We start from the raw sequence: 17,130 nt of genomic DNA, 5'->3' as shown, positions 1-17,130 counted from the left end.
TTTTTACTGTTTAGTGAGGATTATTATAACCTAAATGTCGGCATTTTCCTGGAAACAAAAGGGCATTATAATTTTTTTAAAAACAGTGTTGGTCTTTAATATATTATGCTTTTATGGAAAAGTGAAAAGATCTAATGTAATCATCATTAGATTAATAACTGAATAAAAGATATTAATATCAGAGTCACCAGTTACTTTAAACATTTGGATCTACCAACAAAATAATGGTATATCTCACTTTGTGGCAGTGACACTGTTTCAGAAAATTTGTGAATGACTCCCATTTTTTTTGAGTCATAATAAAGATATGTTATTACTGCCAAATGGTTCTTTTGTCTAAATCTTGATTTTACATTTATGGCTTACTTAAAAACAAGGTACATTTGCATGTAAAACAGGACAAGTAAGTATTACAGTGTTAAAAAGTGAAGTGTAAACTCTGATTAAGCAGAGTCAAGGAACATCTGCCTGGTATTTAGTTAGGAAAGCATGACTATCACTAAATTAGCACCATTAAACTCTATTAATTGTTAATATGTCAGGTATTTATGTAACAGCAACTTCTCAATTTAGAGCTATCTCAGATGACTTTGCCCCACTTCCTGAGTTCTGGCAGCAGCCCAGTGGGCCTTCTTGTTGTTCCTCATACGTCCCTGTTGTCCTCTGTTTTCTTTATGCCTTTTCACTGGTTATTGCTTATCGTTGGAAGATAAGTTTCTCCTTACCTCTCTGCCATTTAAAATCCCTTGTTTCCTTCAAAATTGAACTTAAGCTCCACCTTCTATGTAAAACTTTTCTTGAACTCCCAGGCCTCAGTTACTTTGTATTTTACATACATACATACATACATACACACACACACACACACACATATATACACATACATATATTTACATATATATGCACAGACTTATAGATTTACATGTTTCCCTCAGTAAGTTCAATAAGTAAGTTCCCTGAGGACAGGTATTGTTCCACATTTGTATTTTTAGTGTTGCCACCTAGCACAGTGTCTGGTACATCGTAGGTGCTTAGTAAATATTTGTTGATTGTTTGACCCCCTAGGTTTCCAGGTTAGTGAGAGTGGAGTAGAAGCAGCCCTACTGGCCCCAATCCTTCGGTGACTTACAAGTGACCTAAGCCTTTTTATACCCAGTAGAGGGAATATCATTCCCTCTGGCCTTCCTAGATCTTTCAGGATAGGAGAAAAGGCGTCAAGGAGAGAGAGTTGCTTCCACAAGTCGTTTCCTAAGTTTGAAGGTCTGTAGTCTTCATGAAAGGTGACCCAAATGATTCCCAGACATAAGTATTTAACATTTATATCTCTCTGTCTTGTCTTTCTGTATCTATAGGGTATATAGATATAGGTAGATAGGGTTCTGTATGTCAAAACTGGAAAAAATTCACCATGTGGTTATTATCACACCTTTCATTTTTTGTTATCACCTTTCTACCATATTTGACCCTTAGATCATTTCCCTTCGTCATTATTTCATTCCTCTTTCGTAAAATTCATAGAACTTTAGTGTTGGAAAGGACCTCAGAACCTCTTTAGTCTGAACAGGAATGGAATCCCTTCTGTCATGTCCTTAAGATGAAATCATTTCTCTTCTACCTCATCCTCTGAACCTTCTTTAATCTTCCCCTGCCATTCTTTGCACTTTGTACCAGAGCCTCAGTCTTTGTCTCTGTAGTGAGTGTTCTGGTTGTGTCTAATATCAAGAGAGCTGCTTTTCTTTAGTCTACTGTGCGGGTGCTGATTTCTTTGTCTAAATGCAGAATTTTATGCCTGGGTATAGTTTTTTGTGCATATACAGCTTTTCTTAGTAGTGGGAGAGATTGAGTAACTTCTGCTAACTGGTGCCTCTGCAGAGCAAAATGCACAAGACGTGTTAGTTCCTACTGCTTCAGTTATGATTATTTTGTAAATTTGTATGTTTTATTATTCTCATTTTTTCATATTGTTCCAAAGCTCACCATATGATTTTTGTGTTTTAGAGCCATATGTAGTATTAGTAGAGTAATTTTGAAATCCTTTCAAGTTTACTACTTCACTTTTCAGGCCGTTAGGGAATTTTCAACTCAGATTGTACTGCATCTCTACAGTGAAAGCAATTATTCTACCTGTAAATGAGCCCCCACAATAGAAATGCAGCCTGCTTTTGGAAGTGTTAAGTTACAGGGCTTTAGTGACTTGCCACTTCAAAAATAACTTCACTTCAGATTATCTCTCCTTGGAATACTGTAAAGTAATAATAGTAGTTTGCCTTTTTATATCTCCTGGTGATCTCTCCGTCCCTAATTTTCTATGATATTTGTGAATAATTTGTACCCTTCTATAAGCTTCTTGAGAGCAGGAACATTCCTGCCTTTATATTCTTAGCACCTTGCACAGTGCCTTGAATTTATTAACCACTCAATACTTACTGAATTGAATATGACCTTTTTTTTTTGTTTATAAAGTGCTTTTTCCATAGCAGATGTATGAAGTAGGTAATGTAAATTCTATACCTATTTTTAGATGAAGAAACTGGGCTTAGAATTTTCTTTAATAAGTTAGCAGGTATTGTATCAAATTAGAAACACTTTAAAATTCATCACTTTTGAATCAAAAGGATTTGATTATGTGTTTGATGTTACTTCTGTAAAGTGTAATCTTCATATATCATCAGAACATAATCTCTGAATTTGATGTTTTACATTGTGATGTAGTGGCTAGAGCTCAGAACTTAGAGCTTGGAGTTTGAATCCTTCCTTACTAGCTTGTGGATTTTGAATCCTTCCTTACTAGCTTGTGGCCCAGGGTGAATCATTTAACCTCCCTAGGCCTCAGTTGCCTCAACTATAAAAATTGGGATAATAATGAATATATCTCACAGAGTGGTTGTGAGAATCATAGATACAGAGCTGGAAGTGTCCTTTAAGGACATATCTAATCTCTTACAGGTTAGGAACCTTAGGTCCAGAGAAGTTATGGGATTTGCGAATGTCTCAGATAATAAGAGACCAAATGATATAATATATGTAAAAGTGGTTTTTGTTGATTGTAAAGAACTATATAAAATGTATGCCATTGTTACTGTCATCTAGTTTTCTTTTTTTGGATGGACATAGTCCTGCAAAAAAATTGATATTGTGCCATTATTTTTTCATACTTCATTTTTTACCTGTTACACAGGTGGATAAAAGAGTTCCATGGCTATACTTCATCTTGTTTTCACATGATTTTTATCTCCTCTGCTGCATTTCTATATTTTGATGGCTTTTGCTCCATGTAGTTTGGAGATTATATATATTTGATATGGTGGTAGCTTTTTAAAAATATTGCTAAATTTTCATGGATCATTTGTTATGTTTGGATCATTGTAACAATAATCAGATGTGTGATAATGACCTGGTTCCAGTACAAGTGATTGACCAGATCTTCCAGGATGTTTTTGAGGTCTGTATTTGTGCTGTAGAGATTTGATATCTATCCGTCCATGAAGCATAGCAAACTTCCAATGTCGTTCTAGCCACCAGGTCATGTCTTGCTAGATACTGGCAGGCACCAAATGCTTATAGCCTGAACTGTGTTGCAGTTTCTTCCTTTTCTTTGCGTAATCTACGTTGATCTCTAGTCTAAGGTTGTTGAGGGTGATAGACCTTCAATAATTTCTGGTGATAATGCTTTGCATCATTACAATTTCCTCTGTTGCCACAAATAAATCTGCATGACTCAGCCATTTGTTTGATATTTTTCCTTTTGACCAATTACTGAGTTCATGTAGATGTTGCACATGGAAAGCCTTTTGAATCTATTCTTAGATCACAGGTGTTTCAGAATTTATCCACTGGTAAAACTCAGTTATATTTGACAAATTCAATGACAAATTCCTGTTCCCAGCCTTTTAGTTTGATCCCATTCTTAGATGTTTTTGTTATTACTATGTTATTAATGACAATATGTTCTCATATTTCAGTTTAAACCAAATAACCTTTTGCCAAACTTTAATTAGCTTGGAAGCTTTCAATATTACTCATTATTCACTTCAAATTTTTGGATAGGGAATGGCTAGGATTTTTAAAATGTGATATTGGGTTTTGTACTTAAAAATTTTTAGTTAGCAAATTTTAAAAAAAAAGTAGAAAAGCCTGATGACACTCTCTCTCTCTCTCTCTCTCTCTCTCTCTCTCTCTCTCTCTCTCTCTCTCACTCTCACTCTCTCTCACACACACACATACACACACACACACACACACTCTCACACATACATACATATACACACATACTTGCACATCTCTTTATACTAGAGTCACAAATGATATTGTATGTTTGAGCTAGATTACACATTTCTTAACATGTGCACTTCTAAAGAGTGATTATCATCTTTTTCTGCCTAAGGAATGAGTGCTTTTCAGTGTTACATAATGTCAAAAAATACAACAGCAAAAAAAGTTCAGAAGAGGACATAAACATAGCAATTTTGTTACCACTTGGCAAAATTTAATATATGCTTTTAAAAATAGATAGTACTTAATGGAAGTTCACAGTTTAATAAATAATCCTTTTTTTGTTTTTTGTGTATTAAAATGTTTCTGTTGGTGATTATATTTTTAATAAAAAGAATTTTATAGAAGTTTAAACAGTGTATCACATTCTGTAGTTATAGGTATAATTCATTTGTACAAATTACGTGCAGTCACCAGTGCATACATCATTTTAGAGACAAAGTCTGTCGTTTGTCAAAGTTAAGAAAACTTTAATCAACATAATTATATTGCCTTACATCATTTAAAATACTTTTTCTTTTTGTGTTTTTAGCTTCAAATTAATATATTGTAAAGAAAGTGGGTTTATAATGCTATTGTTATATTATTTGAGCCCTTTTATTTATTTCATTTCCAAAAACAAAGTTAAATGAAGAAGTTTAAATGTTTTGGTGACGTTTAAAATAATAGCTTTGTATTTAATAGTAGAACTTACTTGTCACAGGAAATCAGGCTGTTAACAAGCGGGAGTTTTCATTATCTCTTGAAATAAGTTGTGGAAAAGAAGTAATTCAGTCATTTCCTTAGTAGTTAATTATCCTGAATCTTATCAACGAGGTTGACTAATGATTTTGTATAAATATATGTTCTTACCATTTAAATGTCTTATTACTGTATGAAACGTAAGGGCCTTGAGGTTGTATCTTTCCTCTTATACTGGGTGAAGTCTTGCACATAGTGATCACTTAATAAACATTTATTGAATTGAATGACTATAAGGTGACATGTTTCATATTTGAAACACTGGAATAAATTTCTGAGACGGTTGTAGTATCTTCACAGATCTTTCAAAATAGGACAGAATCTCACTAGATAAAGTGTAATCTTAATGCTGTAGGAAAATTGACTAGATCTCAGGATGTTTACTTTCTTAGCATTAGTATTGGATACATTAATACATAAATCAAGGCTAAGATAATTAAGTTTATTAGGTTGCCTTTACATTTTTGATAATTAAATCAAATGTATTTGTCTTAACTTTCAGGAGGGGATCAATGCTCAGTACAGCTATATTTGTTTATGCTGCTACATCCCCAGTGAATGGCTACTTTGGAGGAAGCCTTTATGCTAGACAAGGAGGTAACTTTCATACACTATCACTTTTGTGTTTTAAAATATAGCAGTATAATTAAATAAAGATGGACATTTTCAATACAAGGTATTTGGAATTTAAGTAATTATATTACTGTGAAATCTAGCATATTATCTTAGTTTATATGCAAATACAAAATAAGTGGTTGAAGTTTCAGAAGGTCATATTTTTACTTTGTGTAAGGAAGAACTTTTAACAATTATAACTGTGCCAAATTTATTAAGCTTCCTCTGGATCTAGTGGGCTCTCCTTAACTTGAGGTCTTCAGGAAAGAATCAAAGAGAGCTAATTATTGTATGACTTTCCTGCTAGACCTTTATGTGAGCTTGTTTTGAAGATAGCTTAGAGAGGGGATTCTTGGATGAAAAAGTCTTAGAAGTCCCTTGCAATCCTCAGTTTCTCTGAGTCTGTGATAACTGAATCATTCAGCTCATGAGGTACTGACATTCACTGATCTACCTTTGTACACTAAATTGAGCCTTCCTGGGTTTGTTATAGTAGGATCTTTTCTGTACTTAAGAAATTAGGGACTAAATTCCAATGTGCATTTAGTTAGTAATCTTTTTGTATCTCCTTTGCTAGCCTCCTGCCCGACCTGCCCACTCCAACCCCCAACATCCCTCCCCCAAATGATGGAAAGAGTAATGATTAAAATAGAAGCGGCATTTTAGATACTTCTGATTGTGTCAACCCTCTGTTACAGCACCATAACATTCCTGAGTTTTTCTAATCTAGATTTTATTTTAGATCTAAATTTCAGATTGTCAAGTATCTAGCTGATGGGATACTCTAAGGCAAACCTAGAACGTTTGGAAACTTTTTCTACTTGGAAAAAAGAATCTGTTTTTGTTTTGCTAAGAATAGAAGTATACATAGAATTTTCTTCCTTAGATCTACCACCTTTGAGTGCTGATATAGCAGACTCAGGCCCAGGATTTTAAGACATTTGGAAAGTTATTCTAGGCAATCTAGGTCTAGTGGTACTGGAACATTTGGCCTTACCCTGTATTGTACCCAGTCTAGAAAGTGGCCAGTGCTTGAATATACTTAAAGATTGTCCCAACGGCCTCATTCCAGGTAAATCCTAGAACTTTTCCCTGGTCTACTAGGGTTGAACCCAGGGCTAGATTGGAATTGGACCAGTTCCAGGTTTTTTGGGGTACCCTACAAAGAGATTTTTGTACTTAAGTACTTGGCTATCTTGCTAGAGTATAGCTCTGCCATGGCTTGCTTGCTAAGCTGTACTGAATATATCCATTGCAGTTTGTATATTAAAGGGGGTGAAAGAGCATAGAGCTTAACATATACTGTTAAATCAGAAGAGTGTGGGAAATAGATGGAGGGAGAAATGTTAGGAAGGAATTGAAAGTAGAACAGAGGAATTGATTGCCATTATTACTTAACGACAGATTTTATTTTTGTGTTAGGTGACAGTTTGGGAGGGAATAATTTGTTTCATTTAATGTTTTTGGTGCTGAATTTTTTTAAAGCTTAATTTTGTTTTCAGTAAACAAAAATTATTTTCTCTCCTCTCCTTACATCCTACCTCTGTTGATGAAAAATAAAGAAAACAAAACCCCCTCATAGTCCAAATTAATTACCATATTGGCTATGTCCAAAAAATATATCCTCCCCTCTTTTTTTGTAAATTTTTTATTCATTTTAAACAAATACAAAATGAGAAGAGGAATAAAAAGAACATTTCCGCGTACACAGCAGAACATAAGAAAGTATTCATTATAAAACAATAAATTTCCATTTTAAGAGAACCTATATAATAAATACTATACATTGTTTTCAAAACTACCCAGCTTTTCTTTGTTTCCTTCTAGTTTTTTTTGTTCTCTTGCTATGCTCTTTTACTTTATCCCCCCACCCCTCCAGAGAAGGCTACAATTTTGTGTGCGTATGTGTGTACACACACGTACATACATATATGTGCATATGTATATAGCTATTTATAAACATACACATATATACTCACATACCAGTGTGTAAGACCATATTATGCATATTTCCACTTCTCTTCTCTTTCTCTGGAAGTACATAACGTCTTCCTTCATAGGGCCAAGTCTTTCCTTGTTTTTTCTAAATCAAGCAGTTCATCGTTTCCTATGTGCCACGGTAGTATTCCATCACAATCACATTCTGTCTGAGAGATTGGCTATGAAAATTTTTTCTAAATTTTCTGCATTTCTGTTCTTGGCTACATTGGTTTTATTTATATAAGAAAAATTTCATTTAAAATAATCAAAATAATCCATTTTGCTCTTCAACAGTGAATGTTGTTGCCTCATAATATAGTTTAAGGTCTGATACTGCTGAATCTCCTTCCTTTACATCTTTTTTACCTAGTTTCTTTGAAATTCCTGGCCTTCTGTTCTTCCAAATGAACTTTGTTACTATTTTTTCTAACTCAATATAATAATTTTTTTTATAATTTAATTGGGATAGCATTGAATAGATTAGCTAAAACTGTCATTTTTTTAATTACTTGACTTTCTCTACCCAGAAACAATAAATATTACTCCATTTGTTTAGTTTTGACTTCATTTGTATGAAAAGTGTGTTCATGTAGTTCCTGTGTCTGTTTTGGCAGGTATACTCTCAGGTATTTTCTAATATCTTCTTTTTCTAAAATTCAGTTTTATTTTATTCTCAGTTCCAAATTATCTCCCTTCCCTCCCTCATACATTAAGAAGGCAAGAAATACAAAACCATTATAAATAAGAAATTATGTAAAAAAAAATTCTGTATTAGCCATGTTCCAAAAAGGAAAAAAAAACAAGAAAAAGAAAGAAAGATGCTTTTAGTTTGCACTCTGGGTTCATCAGTTCTTATTTTTCATTTAAAAGTCTTTTGGAATTGAGATGGATCATTGTGTAAATCAGAGCTGCCAAGTTTTTCACAGTTGATTATCTTTACATTATTGCTGCTAATATGTAAATTGTTCTCCTGGTCCTGCTCAGTTCATGTAAGTATTCCCAAGCTTTTTGAATCTATTTATGTTATCATTTCTACAGCACAATAATATTTCATCTTATTCATGTATCTTAACTTGTTCAGCCATTGTGCAATTGATGGGCATCCTCTCAATTTCCAGTTATTTGCCACCACAAAAAGAGCTTCTATAAATATTTTTATACATGTAGGTTTTTTTCCTTTTTCTTTGATCTTCTTAGGGTATAGACCCAGTACATCAGTATTGCAGAGTTTCATAGCACAGTTCCAAATTGTCCTCCAGAATGCTTCACAACTCCACCAATAGAGAATTAGTATTTTTTCACATTCCCTCCAGCATATCTGATGGATGTGAGGTGGTATCTCAGAGTATTTTTAAATTGCATTTCTCTCTAGTTATTGGTGATTTAGAGCATTTTTTCCATGGGACTATAGATTGCTTTGATTTCTTCCTGTAAAACTGCGCGTTGATATGCTTTGACTGTTTTTCGGTCAAATATTTATCAGGCATGGCTTGTATTTTTATAAATTTGACTCAGTTCCCTGTATTCTTGGAAATGAGACCTTTATCAGAGAAACTTGTAAAGATCCCCCCCCCCCCTTAGTTTTCTGCTTTTCTTATAATTTTAGTTGCATTGATTTTGTTTATGCAAAAACTTCTGATTTTTATGTAGTCAAAATTGTCCATTTTTACCTCCTGTGAGCAGATTCTGTCTCTTGTTTGATTATGTACTCTTCCCTTAGCCATGGACCTTAGAGGTAATTTCCTCCATGCTCCCCGAATTTGCTTATGATTTCAACCTTTATATCTAATTCAAGCATCCATCTTGAGCTTTTGTTACTTTCAGTGTGTGATGTTGGTCTGTGCCTAGTTTCTGCGACACTGCTTTGCAGTTTTCCTAGCAGTTTTTATCAAATAGTGAGTTTTCCCCCCCAAAACTGGGATCTTTGGGTTTATCAAACACCAGGGGACTATGTTCATTTGCTTGCTATTCCATTTATCAACCACTCAATTTCTTATCCAGTACCAAATTGTTTTGACAATTACATTTTTGTAGCATAGTTTGGGTGCTGCTAGGCCTCTTTCTTCATATTTTTTCCATTGATTGCCTTGATGTTATTGACCTTTTTTTCTTCCAGATTATTTTGCTATTATTTTTACTAATTCTGTAAGGTAATTCTTTGGTAATTTGGTTGGTATCAATTAATTTGGGTAGTAATATCTTTTTTGTTACATTGACTTGACCTACCCATGAACTTTTCTTCAGTTATTTAGATGTCTTGATTTGTGTGAAGAGTTTTCCTACTTATGTTCATATTAGTCCTGTGTGTGTTTTTGGCAGGTAGACTCCCAAATATTTTATACTGTCAGCATTAATTTTAAATGGAATTTTTCTTTCTATGTCTTCCTACTCTGTTTTGTTGGTAATATATTATAATATTATGTGGATTACAATATTGATCATTTGTGTGGATTTAATTTATATCACGCAGCTATGTTGATAATGAGCCTTTTATCAGAAACCCTTTACAGATTTTTTCCATACTTCTTTAGTAATTTCTCAAAGTTGGGTTAGAAAAGTAGAAATAAAGCAGGGAGAGAATTCAAAGGTATAATCATTAATATATGCAGGATTGTCAGGATTTCAAATTGTATTCTATGAATAGAAATATAATTTTTTTAAAAAGCAATGAAAAGAAAATAAGGTCCATCAGTCACCTTTCCTGGGGTTTTTTCTGCTCAGGCCACCACATGTGACTATGTAGATGTAGTTTACTGAATTAATGATGATATTAAAATTGAGTCTGTCCCTTCCACTTTCATGCATATGAGATTTTCCTGTGATAATTCACTTCCTTCTTTGTTGCTTCCTTATATGGAATTGACAGCTTTCTAATAATTGTACTAAGGTTCTTGTGTTTTAAACCATATGACGTAAATGTGATTGAGAAACATTTTGATGTGTAGCTGGCTCCATACTCAGGAAATCTCGGTTCAGAGCTGCCTCAGACACTAGCTGTACAATCATGCTTCAGTGTTGTAAATCTCTAAAATGGAATTAATATCACATGAACTACCTACCTCACAGGGTTCTTATGCCATTGTAAGCCTTCAAGTACTATATGAATATGATTAGCTATTAAATTTTGGTTGTCTAATTAAAAAAAAAATTAGTTCAGTCTTAAAGTTATACCAAGTAACCTATTTGTTTACAGATAGTAGTAGTAGCAACATGCATTTATGACACTTAAGGTTTGCAGTGTTTCCATCATAACAGTTCATCGGGGGGGAGTGTTCCAGTGCTGTTGTTTGCCTTTACAGATGAAGAAAGCGAATCTCTTAAGAGGTTAATGGCTTTACCATAGTTGTATAGCTAATGACTGTTTGGACTTGGGAGTTGAATCTAAATCATTAGATTCAGGTTTGGTGCTCTGTCTGTTCTTAAATACTTTTGGATACTTGGAATACGTATTTAGAATCAAAGACTTTTAAGATCCAAGAGGGACCTTAGCATTTAGTCAGGTACTCCACACATCTACTACCCTGCAGGCTTTCATTTTGCAGATGAGGAAACTGAGGCCCTGAGAGCTTAAAGTGAATTTACCTAGTGGTGCATAGCTAACTAAGTGAAAGAATTGGGACTAGAATCCTTCATTTTAGAACACTGGCTAGGTAATAAGATTGATAGGTCATGACATTAACAATTTAATGAGTAATTTAGTGCTTAAGTAGGTATATAATTTATATATTCTATTTATTTTGTTAATAAATTGTCTTTTTTTTTTTTAGGCAGGAGATGGATAAAACAGATGTTTGTTGGGGCTTTCCTTGTTCCTGCAATGGTGTGTGGCACTGCCTTCTTCATTAATTTCATAGCCATATATTACCATGCTTCAAGAGCTATTCCATTTGGAACAATGGTAAGTTGCTTGATTTAAAACTTGTTTAGATTTTATTTTTAATTTGGCAAGTCAAGACTGAAGCATTCTTATGTGTATTAGACCTGTCCAATTTCTTCCTCTCCAAAGAATTCTTTTTCACATCTTTTGATAAATATGGATATTTTTTTTTCTTAAAGTGCATTCCTTAGAAAGCTGAATGGGCAAAAGGGACCATTCCAGGGGTGGGAAACCTGTGGCCTCGAGGTCACATGTAGCCCTCTAGGTCCTCTTGTGACCCTTTGAATGAATTCAGACTTCACAGAACAAGTCCCCTTAATAAAAGGATTTGTACTATAAAATTTGAACTGAGTCAAAAAGCTGCACCTGAGGACCTAGAGGATCACGTATCCTTGAGGCTACAGGTTCCCCACCCCTGGTTAGCTGTTACTGCCATTTTGATACCTCTACATTAGTGAGGAGGTAATTAGGTTTTCAAAGGTTCTGCCTGAGAAGCAGTAGCTCTGATTTGTCTTACCTTGCTGAAAAGTCTTCAAGTAGAATTTTTATAGCTATGGTCTCACAATCTGTCTAACCAAATTTAGAGGAACTTTTATCACTAGATTGAGGAATACAGGTGATTCATTTTCAGCTGCAGCAGCTCTTTGAGACCATCTGCCAAGTTAGTAAGGGTTGTGATCTGTGTTAGTATACAGAGTGTTCACATGATAAAATTTCAGATTTATGAAGTGTTGAAATCTAATTTGGGTTAAATATAAAACACTCATGAGTTCCCCACACTGATTAAATCACAGTTGAAGACCACATCTACTCCCCTCTCCCCCAATTTGTTGTTGCTACTTTTGGGCACTACTTGCTATGTCTTTGTGAGTATGATGAAATGCTAATGATCTATTATTGTATTCTAGCTTTTTTCATTGATGGACAGAAATTACATACTAAATCATTTTTACTTGATGAGAAATGAAGTCCTTTTTTATTTGCTTTTTGTGGGACCATCAGATATGATCAAGCAGAAGCATTTGAAATAGTGAAAAGTGAGGCTACTTGTAGATCTTAAAGTAAATCTATAATCTCTGTTTTCCACCTCTCTGTGTAAAGGCTGCTTTTTGTGGTTTAAAATGTGCAAATTCAGTGACATTCATTTTAATGTTATTGATATACTTCCATTCAAGATTTACTTATGTAGTGCCCTGATAGTACAAGCTTTCTATTTTACTTATTGTAACAGCCCCTTTGATAGCTTCCTTCCCTGGATTTCCTTCTAGAGCAGCAGAACCCTTTATCAAATATAGTTGCTAATTAGTCAAATTTTTTTAGCTCTCCAGTTGAGAATTTTGATGCATGATTGAGAGGTTTCTCCTGTCTCTTCTGTTGAGGTGGAGTAGAAAAATGACTGGATATAGAGTAAAAAAAGAAAACAGAATTCAGTTCAAGTACCAGGTCTGTCATTAACTAGCTTTGTAGTATGAGGAAAATCACTTGGATTTTTGAAATCTGTTTTCTCTTCTTTGAACTGAGGAATAGTATCAGCCCTTTCTGTTTTAGAATATTTTTATAGGGCTCAAATGAGATGATCTATGGGGAAGTTTTTGGTAACTTGCCCAGTGTTGTGCAAAGTATTGCATATATACGTATTTGTGTTCCTCTCCTCCCTCTTCCTGGGAAGAGATGAAGAAAGGGCAAACTAATACTTGCTAGGCATCATCAATTCCGGTAAATTTGTGGTAAGCTCATTGTGAAGTATGGCACTGTAGAGGATTTTTTTCCTAGCAGTTTGTACCAGAATAGATAGGAAATTCCCCTATTATTTCCATTCAGGACAATTCAGGGAATTAGTAGAGTTAACCAAATCTTTTTTGTAGAAATGAAGAATCATGTGGCTGGCAGGGAGATAACAAAGCAGATACTTGGATTTGTTTGAGTTATTGATTAGAAACTAATTCCCAATTTACTTTATGCCCAACTAAGAGACCTAGAAAAGCTTGGAGTGTGGGGGCTGACAGGAATAATCAAGAAACTGAATTCTTAAATGTGTAGTTGATTGTGTAAACCATTACTGTCTCCCATAACACTGAATTCTGATGAGCTGATAAAAATCCATGGCTTCTACACTGAAGAGCTCTAGTTGTTTCCCTGTGGCAAGGTCTCTCAAGGCTTCATTAACCCACCTTGTGGTTAAAAGTCTTTGGGAAATCATTAGAGATTTTTATAGCTAGACCATGAGGTTCTGGTATCCAGTCTATTTTGCCCTTCTCTTTGCCACTTTTTTTGGCCTCGGAGTTAGGTCTTTTGATGGAAATCTGGTCATAGCCTCTACTAACCACTAGAGGGCTAGAGTTGACAAAAGTGATTTGGGAAGATTTGTAGTATCTTATTTTACTTATTTCCTGTTTTCAGACAGTACTACAGCTTAGGTGAATCAGTCCCATTTTTGTTCCCTGAACTGATAGGATATTCTAATTATTGAGCTTCTTCAGAGGTAGTCCTGATGTATCTGGGCGCTTATATTTGAATTTTGTCTAAGAAGTTTTTGAGGGAAACATCAGACTGTTTCTTAAATTTAATAAATATCTTAAATTCTTTTGTATTAAAACGTTTTTTAAGGGAAGAGTAAACAGTGATGCTTATAAAAAATATAGAGAAATATCAGAACAGGAGATGAATCTACATTCCAAATCATTAGGCTCAGTCTGCCAGAAAACATGTATGGAATTGAACAGCTTCTTAAAGATAACCTTGCTGGTCATATTATTCCCTATGACATTTTAAAAATTAAACCCTCATGTTATGACTCAGCCTGAAAGTTTTTCTCATTATGTCTTGATTTTGACATAACTGAAAATTGTATTAGCAAAATTGTTCTGAAGTTAGAATACTAAAAGGAACTCTTTGAAGCAACTCTCAGGGTGATTTTATATTTGGAAAATAATATTCTTTGTGCTGAGCCTGCTTTAATAACCTGATTGTGAGAGAGAATTTAATAAATTGATTCAGCAAGCATACAGAAGGCTAAATGTTGGTACTAATTAAGCATGTACTTACAATATCATGTTTCTTATTTGTATTATAATTTGAAATGTTGATGAAAGGAAATTTCATTGTTCCAGGCCTCTCTTCACAAACATAAACTCTTTTAGGGTAGATATATTTTGTTTTTGTGTTCCCCTTGCCTGTGATACTTCCTTGCACCCTGTTATAAGCTCTATTTATTGTTTGCACATAGTTTAATCAGTGTAGTCCAGTATTTTTTTTACTTTGTGATTAGTGAAACATTTTAAAAATGTAATTTAAATGTTTTAGGGAATTAGGTTTTTTTAGTTTTCTTGAATTACCCTCACGTACTTGAATTTGCCTTTTTTGGAGGGGAGGGGAATCAGAATTTTAGAGCTAGAAGAACCAGACCATGGGATCATCTAACTCAAGTGGCACAGATCAGTAATTGGTTACTTTGCAATAATTTTGTAGTTAAGTGATAATTTAGAAAGAATTAAGTATAAAAAAAATACCTAAGATTAGCCATAGGCTGTTGAAAGTAGGAAAAGATTTGGATTTTAAGAGGACTTGTGAGAAAGAAATCTAGTAGATAGTATGCCAAAAGAATTTTTAATTGTTTAATGTATAATAAAGCCTCTTTGCTACACAGCTTGTTTAAAGATTTGTCCTTGTAAAAAAATCTTTCAAGTTTTCAAATTTATGACTGATGAGCCTGCTTACTGTAATTTGCATTTCCCCCACTATCACCACCTCCTTCCTTCTTTTTTTCTGTGTCTCTCCCCCACCCCGCCATTCTCTTCCAAATAACTTTTATTTAATGCTCTAGCATCTAGATATTCCCATGCCTCCCTTCTGCTTGTATCACTTGCTCATCAGGAGCTCAGTGTTCTCATGCTACTTTGGGGGTGACTAGATTCCTTTTTTTTTTTTTTTTAACATTTATTTTCACACAATTTTGGGTTACAAATTTTCTCCCCTTTTATCCCCTCCCCCCCCAAACCCGAGCTTTCTAATTGCCCCTGTGACCTATCTGCTCTCTCCTCTATCCTCCCTCCCTGCCCTTGTCTCCGTCTTCTCTTTTGTCCCGTAGGACCAGATAGCTTTCTTGACCCCTTAACCTGTATTTCTTGTTACCCAGTGGTAAGAACATTACATTTGGTCCTAACACTTTGAGTTCCAACCTCCTTAGCTCCCTCCCTCTCCACCCCTTCCCCTTGAAAGACAGGCAATTCAATATAGGCCATATCTGTTTAGTTTTGCAAATGATTTCCATACTAGTTGTGTTGTATAGGACTAACTATATTTCCCTCCATCCTATCCTGTCCCCCTTTACTTCTATTTTCTTATGGTCCTTTCCCTCCCCATGAGTGTTGACCTCGGATTGCATTCTCCTCCCCATGCCCTCCCCTCCATCCTCCCCGCCACCCTGCTTGTGCCCCTGTCCCCCACTCTCCTGTATTATGAGATAGGTTTTCCTATCAAAATGAGTGTGCATTATATTCTTTCCTTTAGTGGAATGTGATGAGAGTAGACCTCATGTTTTTCACTTGCCTCCCCTCTTTATCCCACCACTAATAAGTCTTTTGCTTGCCTCTTTTATGAGAGATAATTTGCCCCATATAACTTCTTCCTTTCTCCTCCCAATATTTCTCTCTCACTGCTTGATTTCATTTTTTTTTTTAATATATGATCCCATCCTCTTCAATTCACTCTGTGTACTCTGTCTCTATGTATGTGTGCGTTTGTGCATGTGTGTGTGTGTACTCCCACCCAGTGCCCAGATACTGAAATGTTTCAAGAGTTATAAATATTGTCTTTCCATGTAGGAATGTAAACAGTTCAACTTTAGTAAGTCCCTTATGATTTCTCTTTGCTGTTCGCCTTTTCATGGTTCTCTTCATTCTTGTGTTAGAAAGTCAAATTTTCTTTCCAGCTCTGGTCTTTTCATCAGGAAAATTTGAAAGTCTTCTATTTCATTGAAAGACCATTTTTTCTCCTGAAGTATTATACTCAGTTTTGCTGGGTAGGTGATTCTTGGCTTCAGTCCTAGTTCCTTTGACTTCTGGAATATCCTATTCCATTCCCTTCTATCCCTCAATGTAGAGGGTGCCAGATCTTGTGCTATCCTGATTGTATTTCCACAATACTTGAATTGTTTCTTTCTAGCTGCTTGCAATATTTTCTCTTTCACCTGGGAATTCTGGAATTTGGCCACAATGCTCCTAGGAGTTTCTCTTTTTGGATCTCTTTCAGGCGGTGTTCTGCGGATTCCTTGAATATTTATTTTGCCTTCTGGTTCTAGAATCTCAGGGCAGTTTTCCTTGATAATTTCATGGAAGATGATGTCTAGGCTCTTCTTTTGATCATGGTTTTCAGGTAGTCCCAGAATTTTTACATTGTCTCTCCTGATTCTATTTTCCAGGTCAGTTGTTTTTCCAATAAGATATTTCACATTATCTTCCATTTTTCGAATCTGCACGGTATGTTCTGAGATATCTGTCTTTCTCAAAAAGTCCTTAGCGTCCATCTGTACCATTCCAGTTTTGAAAGATCTATTTTCTTCAGTGAGCTTTTGAATCTCCTTTTCCATTTGGTTAATTCTGCTTTTGAAAGCATTCTTCTCCTCATTGGCCCCTTGCACCTCCCTT

At 34.8% G+C, this 17,130-nt stretch overlaps 1 protein-coding gene across 2 annotated transcripts in view; it reads left to right on the top strand.

Moving 5' to 3' along the window:
• Positions 1-17,130, top strand: part of TM9SF3 (transmembrane 9 superfamily member 3) — a 74,125-nt gene that overhangs the window by 40,074 nt on the left and 16,921 nt on the right. For both annotated transcript variants that reach the window (XM_072626447.1, XM_072626438.1), the window contains exons 8-9: positions 5,516-5,610; positions 11,376-11,506. In XM_072626447.1, coding sequence (XP_072482548.1) covers positions 5,516-5,610; positions 11,376-11,506 — 226 coding nt within the window. The remainder of the gene's footprint in view (positions 1-5,515; positions 5,611-11,375; positions 11,507-17,130) is intronic.

This window comes from Notamacropus eugenii, chromosome 1, assembly GCF_028372415.1.
Source record: "Notamacropus eugenii isolate mMacEug1 chromosome 1, mMacEug1.pri_v2, whole genome shotgun sequence".
NCBI lineage: Eukaryota > Metazoa > Chordata > Mammalia > Diprotodontia > Macropodidae > Notamacropus > Notamacropus eugenii.
Note: the sequence above shows the minus strand (reverse complement) of the source record. Positions and strands in the feature narration are given on the sequence as shown.